The sequence below is a fragment of the Vicugna pacos genome, chromosome 3 (genome assembly GCF_048564905.1).
Source record: "Vicugna pacos chromosome 3, VicPac4, whole genome shotgun sequence".
Lineage (NCBI taxonomy): Eukaryota > Metazoa > Chordata > Mammalia > Artiodactyla > Camelidae > Vicugna > Vicugna pacos.
The window spans coordinates 120,511,461-120,529,796 of NC_132989.1; the positions used below are offsets into that span (position 1 = coordinate 120,511,461).

Sequence of the window (18,336 nt, forward strand, 5' to 3'; positions counted from 1 at the left end):
CACTCAGGCCAGGAAAGCCTGCCCTGAATCCTCGGCCTCACGCCTTATCCGGAGGCAGCGGCCGCATCCCAGGAGGAGGACCCTGTAGCCCCACCCCCGGGGTCTGGGACAGCACTGGGTCCACCATGGGGCGGTCAGGAAACAAGGCATCCATTCTCCTTACAGACTCAGGACGAGGGTGGTCGTCTGGACACACCCCTGACCGTGAGAGCTGATGGCGGCAGTGGCCCAGGTGACTGAACCCAGGCACCCCACGGTGCCAGGCAGTGATGACTGCGAGGGCCTCGTTCCTCCCGCAGGCTCAGCGTCTGGCCCCGGGCAGCCAGAGTGGGCAAGGTGGGCGCCCGGCTGTGCCGCCGGGAATCCACACAGCGTCCCCATCTCAGAGGCCACGCAGACTCCTGACATCCCACTAATCATAGTCCAAGGACTGAAGAAATGCTCAGGCTTTGAGTACATAAAATGCCGTCTCAAAAAAGATTTTATGAGATTAGTCACAACCAAAAGCAACCTTAATTTTAACTCACAAGTCAGAAATTTTAAAAAGCAAAAAGGACCATAAAATGAAGTTTGCCGAGTCATATGGATTCAATATCAGATGGACGCTCTGGTCCAGAACCATCACGCCAAATACTTTTACACATGTGGGGCCGCCTTTCAAACATGCATCGCAAACGTTTGTTTGTCTTCTCTCCCCTTCTCTTTTTAATCCTACAAGAGTTTTGTGTTTTTTTAAACATGGTACATGGAAAATGAGATCACTTTTCCAAGTGGAAAAAAGAATTTGGCCCCAAGCTGAAGGCCGCGCTTTCTTAAGGGGAGAAACAAGCACATGTAGGTTCAATTACTAGAAGTCACGGAACGTGCACCTGCCACGCTGAGGGGACGCAGGGCCACGCAGGCGAAGTGGCCCTGGCGCCCCCGGCCCCTCTGCCCGGATAGAGGCAAAGTGTGGGAAGCCCTTGAGTATCCTGATCGCTTCCAGCCCGTGGCAGAAAAAAGAGCCAGCAAGTACTTCAAAGATCGCTTGTCAAGGTCATGGCAGAGGAAGGAGAAGAGGGAAAAGGAACAATTCCAGCAGCCCCTCTCATCGCCCCTCCCTGGAATGAAAGGAAGTTGGGAGCAGCACCCTCCCGAGAGCTGTTGCTGCGGTTACCGAGAGCAACACACGGCCAGGGCCGCCAGTCACGCGAGCGAGCGAGGGGCACCGGGCGTGTCGGGCAGCCGCGGGGCCCTGCTGGAGCCAGATCACTCGCTGGGCCTCGCCGTGGGGCCCGCGTGCGTGCGAGCTGCTCCTGCTCGGGGAGCGGATCGCTGGCTGTTTATAGATCCCACAAACAGTAGGCTCGGCCTGGGGCTCCTGCCACGGAGCAGCCACGGCACTTGAAAGCAGCTGGCTGATGGGGGCAGGACCCTAAGGGGGAGGCAGGTGCGGGCCCCCAGGCCCTGGGAGCCAGCCCGGTCCCCACTCTGCTCTTCCACCGCCCTGGGCCCTCTAGGTCTTTCTTTTCAGGTGAATGACTTCGCTGTGGCACAGACACCCGGGCCGCAGAGGTGCAGGATGGTGAGGCTGGGCCTGGGGCCCCACATCCTGGTGGGAGCGAAGCCCAGATCTGGGCACAGACATGGCCACTGCAGACAACTCTCTTCCTTCCCTGGGGGAGTGCGACTATTTCAAAACCACCTCAACCAAGGGCTGACTTTTCAGCTGTGTGACCTTGGACAAGCTAATTAACCTCCCTGGGCCTCGGATTCCTCATTGAGAAACAGGAATGACAGAAATGACTGCCTCTGAGGTTAAACAAGCACGCCCCGCAGAGTGAGCCCAGAATTAACATTGCTGCTGCTGATCAGAACGCAGCGTTTTGTGCTGGGCTCTGATTCACCGAGAGTGTTGACTGTTTTCTAGAGCGAACAAAGCCTATTTTTAACGCTGGGACCAACTTTCAGATTGCAAACATCTTGGTGTGAAGTTTAGTTCAGGAGAAGCAGCTGTGGACAGTCAACAAGCAGACTGTGACAGAGAAGGAAGCAGGCCCACCCTGACGGAATGCTGGTGCTTGGGGCTGCGCCCCTGATCCCCCAAATCTCTGACCTCTCTCTCCGAGTGTGTCTGGGACCACCAGCCTTGGTCTCACAGTCTTGGGTCACTCCAGACCTTCTGGGTCAGAATCTGCCCTTGGACAAGTTCCAGACCTTCCCTCTGTGCCCAGCAGAGCCCAAGGGAGGCCCTGCAGGAGGGAAGGGTGGTGCTGGGAGCTGGGGCAGAGCCCTCCTGACAGAAAGGTGTCATCACACAGGGAAGCGGCAGCCACCTGGCCGGCGCCGCAGGTGCTGGCCCCTCCCCGAAGGAGGAATCTCAGGAGGCTCCAGGACGGACCAAGAGAGGTCCCACCAGGGCCGCGTCCCCCAGGGAGTGGAACAGACAGGTCATCAGGCCCCCGGGTTCAGCTGCTCTGCCATGAACCCAGGATGACCCAGAGCCAGCCTGAAGCTCCTCACAAACGTAGTAACTAAAACACAGCATGGTGACCAGGGCTGCTGGTTCTCAGTGTGCTGCAGCTGCATGAACAGGATTCACACTTAGAACACACAGAATACCAAGCATGGCCCAGCACCACCCTGCTGCTTCCATGGCGCCTCCTCCTTGGGGCTAGCTGGGACCTCACCTTGTACTGAAGTCACCTGCCGGGGGCCCTCCCTGTGACTGTGAGTTTAGCACAGGCAGGGCCTGGGACACATGCGTCTGAGCCCCGGAGAGCCTGGGACCAACCAGGGCCAGAGTGACCACAGTGATCGCTAGCCACTGAGGGGAACCCAGCGAGCCTAGCTCAGTGACCACAGGCAGTCAGGGGCTCATGGCGGACGATCAGGGGCTATGGTGCACAGTCAAAGGTTTCGCAGTGGGGAGTTATGGGGGTCTAAAAGCCCACCCAGGCCCCAGACATCTGAACTACCCTCTGGGGTGGGGCTAGAAGCTGTGGGCTTCTGACCCACAGGGAGGCCGCTGGGTGGGCAGAAGGCACAACCGTGCAGCCGTGGCTGGACGTAGCCCGAGGCATGGCACGAGCTGGGGAACAGGGCCCTCGGTACGCCCAGCGCGTGGTCGGGCAGGCGGAGGCTGTGAGACAGCAGGAATGAGGTGGGTGGGACTGGGGGCTGTCTGGGGGGTGGGGAACAGGCTGCCCTTCCCGGGCTGTGTCCACCCACAGGCCAGCGGCAGCCATGGAACTTCTTCCACTTTTATTTACATCAAAGGAGTTTGGGAACAACAGGCCCAGCAGTCACAGCAGGAGGTGAGAAAATGCGCTTTCTCTGAGCAGTGAGGACGGAGGGCGAGCAGGAAGCCCCCAGCCCCTGGAGAGGGGGCTGCAGGTGCAGCGGCCTGCTCAGTGGAAGGCCCGGATGGGCGGCCAGGTGCGGGCACACCAGGGAGCTCTCTCAGGGAGCCGAGCGGGAGCGGGGAGCCTGGGCCGGCCGCAGTGGGCCCCAGAAGCACAGCTGCCGGCCTTGCCAGGTGTCCGTCCTGGGCTCCCAGCCACCCTTCAACAGTCAGGGACAGGTGGTTGTGCGACGGCCCCTCCTGCAGCCCACCGTCCCCTGTGGCCAACGCAAGACCCCTGCTCCTGGGCCACACAGCCCTGCCCACCCTGGCGGCTCTGCCCCGCCCTCCTGGGCCGATTCCCACGGTGCCCCTCTTCCTGCACCAGGCTCTGGCGGTGAGCTCTCCGGGGCTTCACGTCTGCCTTTCTGGAGGACCGTGGTCCCTGAACCCACGCGTCCAGCACCACAGGGAGGAAACCACAGCAGGAGCCCTGTCCGCAACCCTGCCGGTCAGCAGAGCGCCTTCGGGTCCGACCAGGGGAAGGGGGTCTCTAGGTCTTTCTTTAGAAGACTGACAGCCTGAAGGTGCGCAAGTCTCCACGCCTGCAGTTCTCGGCAGGTCCCTTGCGGTTCCTGGGAATGTCCCGGGAATTATGCTGGCTTTCCCAGAAACCAAGTCAGCGTGCTGGCACGGGCCGACGGCTGGCTCTCAAGGCTCGCAGGCAGGCAAGGCCACTCACAGCTGCTTCCACGAGGCCCACGGTGCCCGGGCACCCAGGGAGCCGGAGCTGGAGCCGAGGTGGCAGCCCAGGCTCTGTGAGTCCCAGGCCAAGGGCTGGTGTGGGAACTGGAGAAACCCGCTCACCTCAGGGGCCGGTCAGCACGTCTGTCCGTCTGCAACCTCCTCCCCTGCGGATCCTGCTCCAGCCTCGAACTCAGAAACCAGACAAATCAAACGAGTCTGTGCCTCCCCGTTGGCCGCTTTTGACTTCGTTTGGCATCTGGCAAAGCTTATTCCATTAAACATGGACACATGGTGTCTGTGTCCACACAGGTGAGCCAGCACAGGCTCCAGTCCTTCCCCAGGGTCAGCCCCTAGTGCCCTAATGGGAGGAGTGGTCCCCAGAAGGCCTCAGGGACCCGCAAGGAGCCCAGAGCTGACTGGGGTCAGGGTGAGGAGGAGCTGAGGGTGCGGCCCAGGGTGGGAGGTTTGGGGGAGCAGAGAACACTGGAAGAAATTCTTCCTATGCTCTGCTCTGGCCCCTCCCCCAGCTGCCTGGGGACAGTCTGCCTGGTGGAGTGATGGGGCAAGAGTGCAGGGCCAGCCGGGGAGAGGCCCGTACTGCTGAGCTGTGCCTCCGAGCACTCACCCCTCCCTGTCCTATGCAAGCCCCAGGCCAGGACTCCTCCCAAGGTGGCCCTTTCTAAAGGGGAACCTTCCCCAAGGAGGCAAGTCCCGCCCAAATCCGGCCTCGCCCCTCCCCCAGCCCCGTCCCACCTGTCCCCAGCACACAGCTTGGCTCCCCAGGGGCAGAGCACACAGGGGCCAGAAGATGGTCTGGGGGATGCCCAGCATGTGGGGCAGCACAGAACAGAGACCAAACATGAGATAAGCATGAATCTAAATAGATTTAAGGAGATAAGAAATATATCAGCAAAAAGAAACAGAAACAAGAAATACTAGAAACCAATTAAGGGGAACTGTTTGAGGTGCGAGCCTAGTAAGTAAGGAGGGAAGAAGGGTGTAGCGGCTGCAGAGCTGGAGGGTCAGTCCTGAGGGCAGCAGGGAAGGGAGGCCTGTGGATGGGAGCGGTCACTCAGCAGTGCTGGGCAACAGCAGCTCCAGAGGGAGCACCGCTAACGGAGAGGGACAGGGTTTGATGCAACAATGGAAAGAAGTGTCCAGATTAAAGAAGAAACACTTCAGATGGAAAGGACTCGGGAGCACCAAGCAGGCAAAACAAGACGGGAGACACATTGTGGTGAAATTCAAGAACACCAAGGCCAAAGGCGGACTCACACAGCTCAGAGAGGGGGTCAGCGCAGCCGCTGCAGTGGGCGTCGGGCCCCACCAGCAGCACAGGCACTGCAGACGATGGAGAAGCACTTTTGAAGGCCGAAGAAAAACCTTTGAACTTACAATTCCATATTCAGCCAAACTGTCATCCAGCTGTGAGGGCATAACGTTCTCAAGCACGTGGGGAGACCCAGGAAGATTTCACACTGAGACTCACAATGAAAACGCCCCGGGGAGGCCTCAAAATGAGAAACACACCTAGGGCCTGCTAGGAGGGGCCCCACAGCCTGGTCAGCTCCCGGAGGGTCCCCAAAAGCTAGGAACACAGGCAAGATCTGCATCGTCCAGGATTCAACTTCTGGACAAAGCCGCTGCATCTGTGCAGGGGAACCAGAGGGCTGAGCCGATGCCAGCCCTGCCGGAGAGACGCCAGCCCAGCTAGACCAGGAGGTGGAAGGGAAACCCGCCTGGAAAGGCCTTTCTGAAGGCTTCCCCGTGAGAACAAAATAAGAATGTGGGGCTTTTAAACCCGCAGGAGAAAGCTCGGTCTGCCGAATGGGGAGCTAGACAGAAGAGAAAGAAACCAAGGAAAGTGGAGGAATAGAAAACACAAAACATGAGAGCAGAAATAGCCTCCGTAAGCGTGATCACAGGAAACGTGAACAGGCTAAACTTGCACGTCTGCAAGAGGGACACGGAGCGAGAAAGGGGCCTGTACCCGAGGGGGTGGAGAGTCCACCAGTGTGAGGAGCGCCAAAGAGCAGGGCTTCGCGTCTGGTAAGATGGCCTTTAGCGGACAGGGTTAGAGCCGTGCACAGGATGTGAGAGCCGCACGGACCTCGAGTCCCCGGTGGCTTCCAGCCCTGTGCGCGCTGCCTGGAGCCCAGCACTGGGAGCTGCTCTGATCTCGACCTCGGCCAGGGCGCTGCTCTGCCTGCACACCAGCTGCGCGGTCCTGCTGCTCCGCGCACGCCTGTGGACTCGCTGACCCTTCTCAGCTGGGCATGCATGTGTTTCGAACACCTCGCTGCCCTCAGCGACCGTGGGCCCAGGACTCAGCCACACAGTCACTGACCGACCCCAGTGTCCCTGGGGAACGCGCCTCGTCCAGCAGCGTCTCATCCACCCACTTCTTCTTCCACTTGCTCCCAGTAGGGCCTTGGGCCTCAAGCCCCGCCTGCCACTCGGTCAGGGCCCTGGTTCTGGGTGGGGAGAGGACCCTCCTGAATCCACGTGGGGAAGTGGACCTGGTCATGCCGAGGGGTCTGGGGCGCATGTGGACCCAGGATGGAGGTGCCCCCTCAATGTTGTGCAGGCACCTCCTGGTGGCCGTCCAGGCTCCGTGGTCTCGCCTGCCCTTAGGGTGTAGAATTTCAGAAGCAAACACCTGGTCCTTGTCCTTCTCATCCTTTGTGCTGGTCACCTGATGGGGCTCTTGGGCCGGAAACTCAGTCCTGGGTTCTGGGAAACCTTCCGGGCTGCTTCCTGAATGATTTCCTCCCCTCTGACCTCCCTGGAGCTCTGATCACGCAGGCCCTCTGGGGTCTGGCAGCCTTCCTGACTTTCCTCTGTTATTTGCCGCCTGTTTGTCACTTACTCGTGGTGATACTTTAACTCTGGACCACTCTTGGATTTCCAAGCTTTGCTTTCATGCTTCTGTGAGCTCTTTTCAACCTCTGAGTTGTCCCTTTCATAGCAGCCCATTTCCCCAGTGTCCCCTCGCCCCGTCCCAAGGAGCCTGTCCGTCTGGCTGTCTCCCCTCCGCACGTCTGTCCCTCCAGGTTGATGTTCCTCCTGGACCGTGTGTTTTGCTCAGCAGCCTCTTTCCTGGAGGGTCCACGGTGCCCGTGTGCACGAGGTTTGAGGAGCAGGTGCAGCACGGCTGGCAGGAGGCCCCGTCACCACCGGCCTGGGTGCTGTGAGTTCTGCAGGGAAGCCTGACGTCAGAGCCTTCAGGCCCACTTGCAAAGCCCTTTTTCCAAGTAAAGTAACATACTCACAGGCTCCGGGAATTCGGGCAGGAACACTTTGGGGAACCAGTGTTCTGCCTACCACATCACCCCAAATCATCACATATACTAAGAACCAGAATGAGAGAGTACCACTCAGGGGAGAAGACGTGAGACAGACGCCACTTCTGAACTGAAAATGGTGGAATGACCACGTCAGGGATTTAACACAGCTGCCATGACTTTCCTCCCCGAGGGAAGAGCAACGCAGGCCACGGGTCTCAGAAGAGAAGCAGATACTATTAGAAAAGAACCACATGAGAATTTTAGAACCGAGAAATCAAATACGTGACGTGGAAGCTCCACTGGGTGGGCTTAAGAGCAGAATGGCGCTGACAGAGAAAAGGGTCAGTAAGGACAGAGCAATGGAAGGCGTCCAACCTGAGAGAGAAAACACTGGGAAGGTGAACACAGCCTCAAGGTCTCACACCTGTGCCAGCGCAGTTTCTGAAATGGAAGAGAAAGACACGGGGCGGTAAAAAATGTGTGAAGAATATGGCCGAAAACCTTCTGAGTTTGATGAAAGACACAAACACATAGATTCAAAAAGCCCGTGAGCCCTAAACAGGACGATCTAATAAACACAAACCCAGTCGCGTCGGACTCGAGCATTGAAAGCCGTGGGTGCACCGAGCTGGAGCAGTGATGGATATTGCCAACGCCAGAAGGGGCAGAAAACACGAGAAAGGGAAACAAGGAGCAGGAAAATTATACAATGGTGGGCTTAAATCCAGCAATATCAATGACCTCCCTAATGTAAACGGCCTCTAGAAGGGGCACTGTCAGACTGGACTTAAAAAATGAACAACAAAGAAAAGGTCCAAAGACATACTGCCAACAGAAGACACAGTTTAAACCTAACTATACAAATGGATTAAAACAATGAGATGAAGCAGGATACGCCAAACAAACATTCACTGAAAAGAGCTGGGGTGACCGTGTTAGTGTCAAACAAAGTAAACTTCAAGGCAAGGAAAGTAACCGGAGATGAAGAGGCGTCTTGCACTCGGACGGGACAGAAGGGTCAGCTCCCAAGGAAAACGCAGTTAACTCCAGGTACGTCTGCCCCCTACAGCAGAACCCGAAGTACACAGAGCGAAGACTGACAGAGCTGAAAGGAGAAATCCCAGATCCACGATTTTACTAGGCGACATCAACACTTGTGTTTCAAGTTGAGACCAGACAGAAAAGCAACAAGGATACAAAAAAGCCACCATCATCAACCAGCTTGACAGAACTGACGTTTGGAAGAACACCTCCCCCCCAGACAGCACTGCGGGCAGGGCCGCCTCCCGGCCGCGCCCACCGTGCCCGCCGCGCCCACCGGCAGAAGGGGCTGGGGGCTCTCAGGGCCTCCTTCACGACAGCACTGGGCCCACTCAGAGGGGCTCATGACATCACCACCTCCCATGGACCCACCACCAGACGCCATCCCAGAGGGGGTTGGGTCCCCAGTCTAGCATGAAGTTGACTGTATTGTATTAGCTGGGGGGCTCGAATACAAGCATTCGGTCCACAGTAACAATCAATGAAACCAGCAGCTGTGTCTGAGAAAAATCAGTAAAACGAGTAAAACTCTGGCCCAATGGACTAAGGAAAAACAAGAGACAACGCAGATCACCAATGAAATGAAAAAGGAGACGTGACTACAGAACCCACAGTCATTAAAAGGGCAACATGGGAAAAACCTGAACTGTACCCATAAAAGCAATGACGTAGATAAAACGGACCAACTGCTTGAAAGACACAGACTACTAAAATTCACACTAGAAGAGGTAACCTGAATAGTCCTTTATCAATCAAAGAAACTAGATTCATACTTTAACCTTCTAACAAAGAAGACTCTCAGACCAGCTGTTTCTGCCTGGGAAGTGTAGCAAGCGTTTCAGGAGGCGGTAACAGCAGTTCGACACAATCTGCTTCAGAAAACGCGAGAGATGGGAACACTCTCAACCGATTCCACGAAGCCTCCATCAGCGAGACACCACAACCTAACAGAGACGTTGCAAGAAAACTACAGAAATATTTCTCATCAACAAAAACACAAGCCCCCACACAGTCTTACCAAATTGAGTCCAGCAGTATATGAAGACGATCGATCTGTCCTGAGCATGTCAATCAATGCAGTTCACAATATTAACAGACTCAGGAAGAGAAATCACATCTCAACAGAAGAAGAAAAAGCATCTGATGAGACTGATGAAACAGATAAAACGGGGGGGGCAGGGGTCCACTCATAGGAAGAACTCTCGGAAAACAAGGAATAGAGGGAAATTTCTTAATCTGATGTAAGGCATCTATAAAAAGCAAAGCAAAGCAAAGATCAGAGGTTTCTCCCCACGCTGAGGAAAAGGCAGGCTTGTCCCCTCACCTCTTCTGCCCTACCTGGTCCCAGAAGTCCTGGAAGTGCAGTAAGGCAGGAAAAACAAAGCGTGTAGTTTGAGAAAGAAGAGAGAACGGTCTCTCTTCTCAGAAAACATGATGATGTAACAATTCCCAGAGTCCACAACAACAAAGAGCTGCTAATGAATTCAACAGGGTCGCAGACACAAAGTCAACCTAGAAGAATAAAGTGTGTTTCTATACACTGCTGAGGAAAACTGAGGTTAAACAACGGCTCATTTATAATAGCAACACACATGTAAAATGCTCACATGTAAATCTAGCAAATACGCTGAAAACACAAAACGCTGAAGACAGTAGTCATAACAGACCTAAATTAATGGGGAGGTACTGCGTTCATAAATTGGGAGGGTGGTGGTGTCAGGCTGTCAATTCTCCCCAGTCAAGTCCCAGTGAAATTTCTGCAGATATCAACAAATTAACTCTACAATGTATATGGAAAGACAGAGAAACTAGAATAGCCAAAACAATTCTGAAAAAGAACGACAGTCACAAAGAAGTGAAGAGCCGCAGCGCCCGACTTCCGGACTTACGACGGAGCTGTAGTAACCGGGCAAGCACAGCGCTTACTTGCCAGAGGCCAGACACACAGCCAACAGGACAGGACAGAGTCCAGAGACAGACACAGCAAGATGGCCAACTGACTTTTCACAAAGGTGTGAAGGCAGTTCAATGGAGAAAGGACCACCTTTTGAATAAACGGCTCTGAAACAACCGGACACTCACGTGCAGATACAGTCAGTCTTGACCTGCGCCCCACCTCGTACCACAGTTAACCAACCAGGATTACAGGCCTGAATGTGAAACTCACTGTAAAGGTATGAAGTGTTGGGCACAAGCATCAAAGAATAACCTCTGTCACCTCAGGTCAGATAAAGAGTTCTTAGATATGACACCAAAATCATGATCTATGAAAAACACCGATAGACTGGACTCCGTCAAAGTTAGATTCCTTCACTCTCCGCAAGGCCCCGTCAAGGCAGTGAGGAGGCTGGCCAGGCTGGGGACACAGACTCACCGACCCTGCGCACAGGGACGCGCTCCTAGGGCGCTCACAGGGCCTCTGAGCACAACAGCAAGAGGGCAGACAGCTCACAAGGAGGGTCCGTCGCAGCAAGTGAACACACACCGACACCCTGCGTCACTAGTGAGGAGGGAAACGCAGGTGAAACTGTAGTGAGGGTCCTGTCTGCCCCTATGGAAAAGGCTTCGTAACACTGGCGGGGCCGCAAGCACACGGCCACTTTGGAAGGCAGATTTCTTACGAAGTCAGACACACACAGGTATTATCCACACAAAAGGAAAACTTATGCTCAGAGAAAACCTGTGTGTGAGTGTTCAGCACAGCTTGATTCACAAACAGTGCATCCTGGAAACAACCCCCACATCCCCAGCGGCTGTGTGGGCAGGCGCCAGACCCTCAGGAGAGGAAGATGGAGCTCGGAGCCAGGGTGGGCAGGCGTCTGTCAGCAAACGGACAGCAGGGTGGAGATGTGGGGCTGGAGGGATTGCTCAGGGGTGGCCACCACACTGCCAAGAAGAACGCGTTTTAGTGTGCATAAATTTGAAAATACAAGTTAGAAAATGTCCGGAGCAGCATGGGACACCTGAACTCTAGCGAGGGTCACGTGGTCAGAGCGTCTTCTGGCTGGACAGGTCCGAGCTCAGCGCTCCTGCAGGCACCTCGCTGCACCTGCGTAAACGTGACGGCCTTGCAGCCCAGCTTGGACGGGGTTTGAAGCCCAGGGCCTGCTCTGATTGCACAGCCAAGGTCAGTGCGCCCAGGACCACGCCTCCCTTCCCCCTCCCCCCACCTCCCCGCCTCCTCCGTCCTGTACCCAGTGCCGCACCAAGATGCTCCCTGGCTGGCAGCTCTGTGGGCGTCCTGGCTTCCCTGAGGCCCGCAGCTTCTAACATGGACCCAGAAACGTGGGGTCCAGCCCAAGCCCCAACGGGGACCCTCGACAAGCCCCCAATGGCCCCAAACCTAGGCCTCTCCACCTTAAAATCACAGGTGATTTTAAGAGTCTGCACCAGCCCTGAATCTCCTGTGAATCGATGACAGTTTGTCTTCAAGAGATTGAAGCTTGGAGACAAGAGCTGAGAGTTTCTTCTTATTGTTGCCGGATTTGCTTATTTTGCTTTGTTTGGGAATATTTTTAAACTTCAAAAATAGACTCTAATCCCAAAATGTGAGAATCTCCGCTCCGGCGATGCTCTGGAAAGCGCTCGTCAAGTAACCTGCCCCGATTCCAATCAACGGGAATCTTCAGAAATTTCCTGTTGGGCACAGAGGCAACCACGACGGAAACTGCTGGACCTCATTCTCCAAAATGGAGCTGGGGGTGCACCACTCTGGCCTGGCCGGGGAGCCGGGCACCAGGGCAGCCACAGTGCCCAGAGCAGAGGGGCAGTGGCCCCTGACCCCTCAGCCTCGGGACCTCGTTCTCAGAAAGTCCACCCGGAGGGCAGCTCCCAGAACCTCTGCATGCCAGGATGGACGCACCAGTTCCCCTCCCTTCTGGGCCCTGAGGGAGCTGGCAGGGACAAGAGAGTCAGGCCTGGCTTCAGCCTCAGCCGGACCGCAGGGCCGTCTGCGTCCAGAGGCCCCAGGGAATACTTGATCATCCAGGCTTTAAGGCTTGGTTGAGAGCAGAAACACCTGAAGGCTTCTGCATGGAGGCAGGACCACCGCGTTCTGCGCCCACTGGAGGGGCCGGAAGAGGTGGCCTGGGCGGTGGCCCCGGTGCAGAGGTGAGCACGGCACCCCGAGCTCAGCTACATGCACACGCTTCTGTATTTATAGCTCAGAACAAAAGTTTTAAAAAGATTTCATGGGTAAGATGTTATTTTAATTTTGAACATGAATAAAAAAGAGCAAACAACGCCAGTTATCTTTATCTTTTGCCAAGAACACAATTCAAACTGGCACGACGTGTTTCAGCTCCAGGTTTACCAGCACTGACAGAAAAGAGCAGTTTCAGAGGAAACTTTACAGTATTTAAGATTGGATTCCTAAAACCCGACGAGTAATGGGTGTCAGACGTTTCCTCCACTGAAAGCAGAACATCCCCATGCTCACTTCGCTCAGACCCAGCTCTGCGCAGACCGGCTCCGAGGCAGCTACTACCCTGGGGGCTCGCGCTCAGCACCAACCAGCCACCTGCGAGAACGCCCTCCTCACAGAAAGGAAGTGGCCTCAAGCTCACTGACCCTCAGAGCACATCCAGACCCCCCAGCTGGGGCTGCGAGCTGGGGGGCCGCGGGGCCGGTGGGTGACAGGGCTGGACACGTGCGAGAGCAGAGGGCAGTGCCCACACGATGAGCAGGGGCAGCGTGAGGGGGACACCAGGGCCCTGATCCTGGGCGACGGGATCCGAGAAGATATGGACAGAACAAAGACCTAGGGACGGGGACCAGGAGGACCAGTCGGCCAAAGCCTGGCCACTGGTCCCGGCCATCCTAAAAGCTCATCAGGTTTTTAGGGTTACTCCACCCTCGCCTCCTTGTAAACAGCTGAAACTTCTAACAAGTTGAAGTGCCGTGGGGAGAGGGTGCCAACCTCAGGGCTTGGCTGAGATGGGACAGGAAAAGTGTCTTACAGGGAGGGTGCCTGCTTAGCATGCACACGGTCCTGGGTTCAATCCTCAGTACCTCGTTAAATAAATAAATAAACCTAATTACTGCCCCCACAAAATTAAAAAAGAAAAGGTGTCTTGCTGGCTCCCTGCCCCTGCCCTTCCCCGCTGCAGGTGGGAGAACCAGAAAATGCAGGCTGGAAAACGATTTTCAGATCTGAAGACCTAGGCCGCCAGCTCACCGGCTTGCACTGCCCCCAGAGCGCCACCATCCCACCCTTCCCAGAGCCTTAACTTCCACGTGGTTGTAAAAGGTCACATCTGGGGACCCAGGGCAGACGCCTGCACACCGGGCGCTGGTGTGATCTGAGGGGGAAGGGGCTCACCTCCAGCAGCAGCCTTCCCTCCGGCACGGCGGACCCTCCACACAGACCTCTGTCTCCTGGTGGGGGGGCACTGGCAGCCGGCTGCTGTGGGCGCCGCTCCTGCAGGGCTGTGGGAGGAGAGAGCAGTTACTTACAGCCTTCCCGGGCCTGGCCACATTTCCTCTGTTTCCCCAGCTTCCACTCCACAGCTCTCTGCTGCCACCCTCTGCAGGTCAGACAGGCGGACATCGCCCTCATCCCAGCCCCTGGCACCTGGCAGGGGGCCCCCAGGTCCACGCTCAGCATCCTCCTGGACACTGGAATTACAGGGTCCCCCAGGCTGCTGAGGGGCAGGCAGGTAAAGGGGGTCCCAGCCAGCAGCGGGCCTGGTGCTGCTGGCTCCACGGAGGCCGGGTGGGACGTGCCTCTGTTTCCCCTCATTTTGGGGGCTTGCAGATGGAAGCTCCGAGGGCGTCAGTGCCACCAAGGGCCCTGCAGACCGTCACTCGCCTCCTTCTGGTCTTGGGATAAAACATAAAGAAGCGTGAAGCTCCGCAGCGTTTCTCCTTCGAGACCACCAAGTTGTGCGGGGCTCTTCCTCGGGGGCGTGCTGGGCCGTTCCGGCTCCCACACGTCATCGACTGTCGGGGAGGCCTCGGGGCTCCGCTGCCCCGGCCAGCTCCCCACGGCTGCGCCCTTGGCTGATGGGCAGCACCAGCTCCCCCAAGAGCCGGTCAGAGGCGCAGGGCCCCAAGCCCCAGGCCAGCAGGCCCCCGATGAGCTCTCTGGGTTGAGATGCTTGGTCTAACCCTCCTCAACCCTCAAGTGGGCCGGACCACGGCAGATGGAGCCCCCGATGCACACGCACGCGCGCGAGCACACACATGTACGTGTACACACACCCCAGCAGAGGCCAAGCCGGCCCTTCGTATACGCCCCTGCTGCCGGGCGCAGGGTGTCCACAGGGACAACGGCCTCCATGCAGAGCCTCCGGGACGGTGGCCCTCGGGGCCCTGCTGTGGCCTTTGGTCTCCCCCGGCCTCTCCATCCTCCCCTCTCTCAGAAGCTTACCCCATCCCCTCCTCTCCCGCAGGACTTCTGTTCACTGCATGAAAGGCGGCAAGAAAAGAACGCATTTCCTCGCCAGAAAGCAGGTGTATCCCGGGAAACAGTCCAGTCATGCCTGGGTCACCAGGCAGAGATGCAGACGCCCAGGACTCCCTTCCAAACTGAAACTCGTCAGCCACCAGGTCCCCCGAGAGGGCACTGGTTTTCAAGGCAGTGAAACAGCTCTGAGCGAGAAGCCAGAGGCCTTAACGTTTAATCCATTTTGTGCTCCACTCCACTCAGAAAGGCTTGAGACGCCAAACGCACGCAGCCCTGCTTCCTGGAGCACAGAGGCCTCACGCAGACCCAAGAGGAGCTGGCGCTGAGAGGTGCCACGTCCCCGAGGGAACCTTCTGGTCCCAGAGGCTCACGCAGACCCCACGCTCTCAGAGGCCGAGAAAGATAAAGGAGGGAAAACTCTGACTAGCGCAGGCCGGGGTCCCCCTGACTCCCGCCCCTCCCCCCGTGATGTCACGAGGCCAGGGCCAGCCTCCCAGCTCCCCAGAGGATCCAGCCCTGCTGACCACCCAGAGGCCACGTCTTCCAGGTGGGTGGGGCAGAGCCTGGAGCAGGTCTGGAAGAGTCTGGAGCCAGGAGAGGAGCTGGGGCCCGGACCCCCATCTCAGTGCACCCAGTCGCCCCCTACAGCCCAGACCACCAAGGCCTCCCTCATAGCAAATTCATTGCAGGGACCACCCCTCCACACCGACCCAGCTCAAGCCAGCCCCCTACCCCAACTTGCAGGCTGAATTGAGGGGAAGGGGAGTTTGGGGTTGGGCTGTCCCTGCCCTCCTCTCTCTCACCCCTGCAGACCTGCCTGGGGGATGCTGCCACCCACAGATGGAAAGCTGGGGGGATCCCCAGATGTGGTTTACTGACCCCTGCTGGGACCCTGCCCCCCACTTGGAGAGGCACAGAGCCACAGTGCTCCCAGACTCACAGGGGCCAATGCCCACACAGGACATGGGGCAGCCTGGATGGGGGGTGGTGAGCACTCCCTGGAGGCAGGAACCGGGGTCCCCTTCTAACCTCCCTCCCCCTCCCCCTGCATGGCTCTCTGCACTGGGGAGCCAGCCCCCCAGCATCGCGTGCACCCTGGCCGGGCACCCCCACTTCCCTCCTCCGCAGCCACATTCCGCAGGGCACGCCCAGCAGGGCCTCCTCGGGCTCCTGTCACGCGATGGGGCGTCAGCACAGCAGTGACAGCAGCCTGGACCCCGGCCAGGGCCTCGCGTGCGAGCAGGGCCGCCAGCGCGCCCCACCCCCAGGCCTGTGGTGAGACAAGAAGAAACCGAATGTGATTCGGAGGCTGTCCTGCAGGCCCAGCCAGGGCTGGGGGCAGCCTTCCCGAAAACCCATCTGAGTGACAGCCCTGCCCCACCTCCTTCCAGGTCACCCAGTTCAGGGGTGCAAGGAAGTTGGCACAAGGCAACAACTCCAGTGGGGGTGGGGGTCACAGCCAGGGCTCATGGGCTGGGGGGTGTCAGTCCTCTCACAGGTGGACTGTGGCAATGGCACAGAATGGAGGTAGGGGGAGCAGCCTGGATTAGGGGGGACAGCCAGGCAGAAGGGGGAGGAGCAGCAGGGAGGGTGAGCAGAGCAGTGGGGGGAGGGGGACAGCCCAGTGTTGGGGGAGCAGCGCTGGCAGGGTGGGAGCAGCCCAGTGGAGGGGGAGCAGTGGGGTGGGAGCAGCTCAGCTGGGGGAGCAGGAGGGTGTGGGAAACACCCAGTGGGGAGGCAGCTGGAGGGGAACAGCCCCAGGGATGGGGGAAGCAGCCTGCTGCTCCCAGCAGCTCCGTCAGGCCTCAGCTCTGCCCAGTCACCAGGGCCTGCTACCTCATCTCACCCTTTCTCTCCTTTCCCTGTGACCACGGGCGTCACCTGAGGATCTGACTTGGAAGAGGGTCTAGCCCCCCTGAGTGGGGAGCTGGTGGGGAGGCGGGGGCTGTGTGTGGAGGAGGCCTCTGGAGAGAGATCCCAGCCCCACCGCTTCTCCACCTGGACTCCACTGCGACAAGGGGCAAGCCCACCGTCTCAGCCCCCGGCCCCCCACCATCTGCACCTGGTTGCCCGTGGTAACAGGCCAGGGAGAGAAGCTGGCAGGGAGCAGGTGCAGGGGTGTCCATCAGGGAGTTTGCAAAAGTGTGGAGAGAAAGGGGCCCCCAAGGCCTGGAGAGGAGGGATGTTCCAGGGGTGAGAGGGCCCCCAAGGCCCAGCGCTCAAGGAATTACCTCTGGTCCAGCCAGGCATGCAGATGCCCGTCCGTGTCCAAGGGCCTCATGCCCCGGCAAGCTGCTGCCCCCACCCGCTGACCCTGTGCTGTCCCCAGAATGGGGCCAAGCCAGCTGAGATGGGCTTCCGCCAGCACCTATATCCCACCAGCCACACCCTGCGGGCGGCCAGCCCTCTTCCCGCCCAGCTGGCTTCTGAGTGGCAGTGGGAGGTGGGGGGCTGCCAAGACCCCTGGCCCCACCGCAGCTGTCCTTGCCCTGGGCAGAGCTTGGGGCTGGCTTTGGGCACTGGCTCTGCAGACAGAGCTCAGGTCACAAGGCAGAAGAGGAGGCATGGCCAGGGCTGCCCACGCCCCAAAATGAACAGGCTCCTGCCTGATCCCTGAGACCCGCCTGGGCCCAGCCCTCACCGCCTCCCTGAACTTCAGCCATACTGCAGGATCTCCCTGTACAGTCTAAACTACCCACCAACTGGCTGCAGAATTAACCCTTCTCCCACTTCACTGACTCCTGCACCCCTGAAAGGTCCGCTCGGAACAGACAGAATCTGAGGCACTGTCACAGAGACAGTGGCTGTCCCCGTGCGTCCGCTACTCACACACCCATGAGGGGTGGGGATGAGAATGGAAAGGCCGCTTCCCTTCGGGGCTCAGAGTGAAGCTACCCCACCCCGCCAGCCCCAACCTGGTACCCGACTTCCTTGCTAAGGGACCTCCGTGTCCTTCACACAGAGGAGACTCAGGGCAGGTTGCCAACCTGGGCCGAGCCATGTGCCACAGGGACCCAGCCCCTCCAGCAGCTGCTCAGAGGTCTAGCCATTGAGAGGTGCCAAGTGTTCAGGGGAGGAACCAGATGACTCCACTGTCTCTGCCTCTGGATGGTGCTGTGATGCCCAAGAGGTGGCAGCCACTTTGCTCCCAGCTCAGGTGAAGCCAACTCCTCAGGGGACAGGACAAGTGAGCCCAGTGTGTGGGATGCACTGCATGTGGGATGTCCAGGGGTTGGGGTGCAGGACTTCTGCTACCCAGGTGACTGAGAGAGAAGCCAGGAGCACCACAGGAGGCTGGGTGAAACCCGATTCTGACCAGCTGCAGCTCCTGGAGCAGACAGGTCTGTGTCCACAGTCCAGCCCCTGCTTTGGATGAACACATGTCTGGTAAAACCTGGCACTATTTCAGTGTCGAGTGGAGAACCCCAGGCTCTGCACTATGTCCTGACCTCCGTGCTCTGGGCAACGCCACCTAGGCCACCCACCTCCAGCCCTGCTCCAGCAGCAAACTGGCTCCTAGGCCCTCAATTCAG

General features: G+C 58.0%; 1 protein-coding gene across 2 annotated transcripts in view; it reads right to left on the minus strand.

The window, feature by feature from the left end:
* AHRR (aryl hydrocarbon receptor repressor) overlaps positions 1-18,336 on the minus strand; it is a 65,284-nt gene that overhangs the window by 19,764 nt on the left and 27,184 nt on the right. For both annotated transcript variants that reach the window (XM_072958917.1, XM_072958918.1), the window contains exon 4: positions 13,718-13,824. In XM_072958917.1, the coding sequence (XP_072815018.1) occupies positions 13,718-13,824 (107 nt within the window). The remainder of the gene's footprint in view (positions 1-13,717; positions 13,825-18,336) is intronic.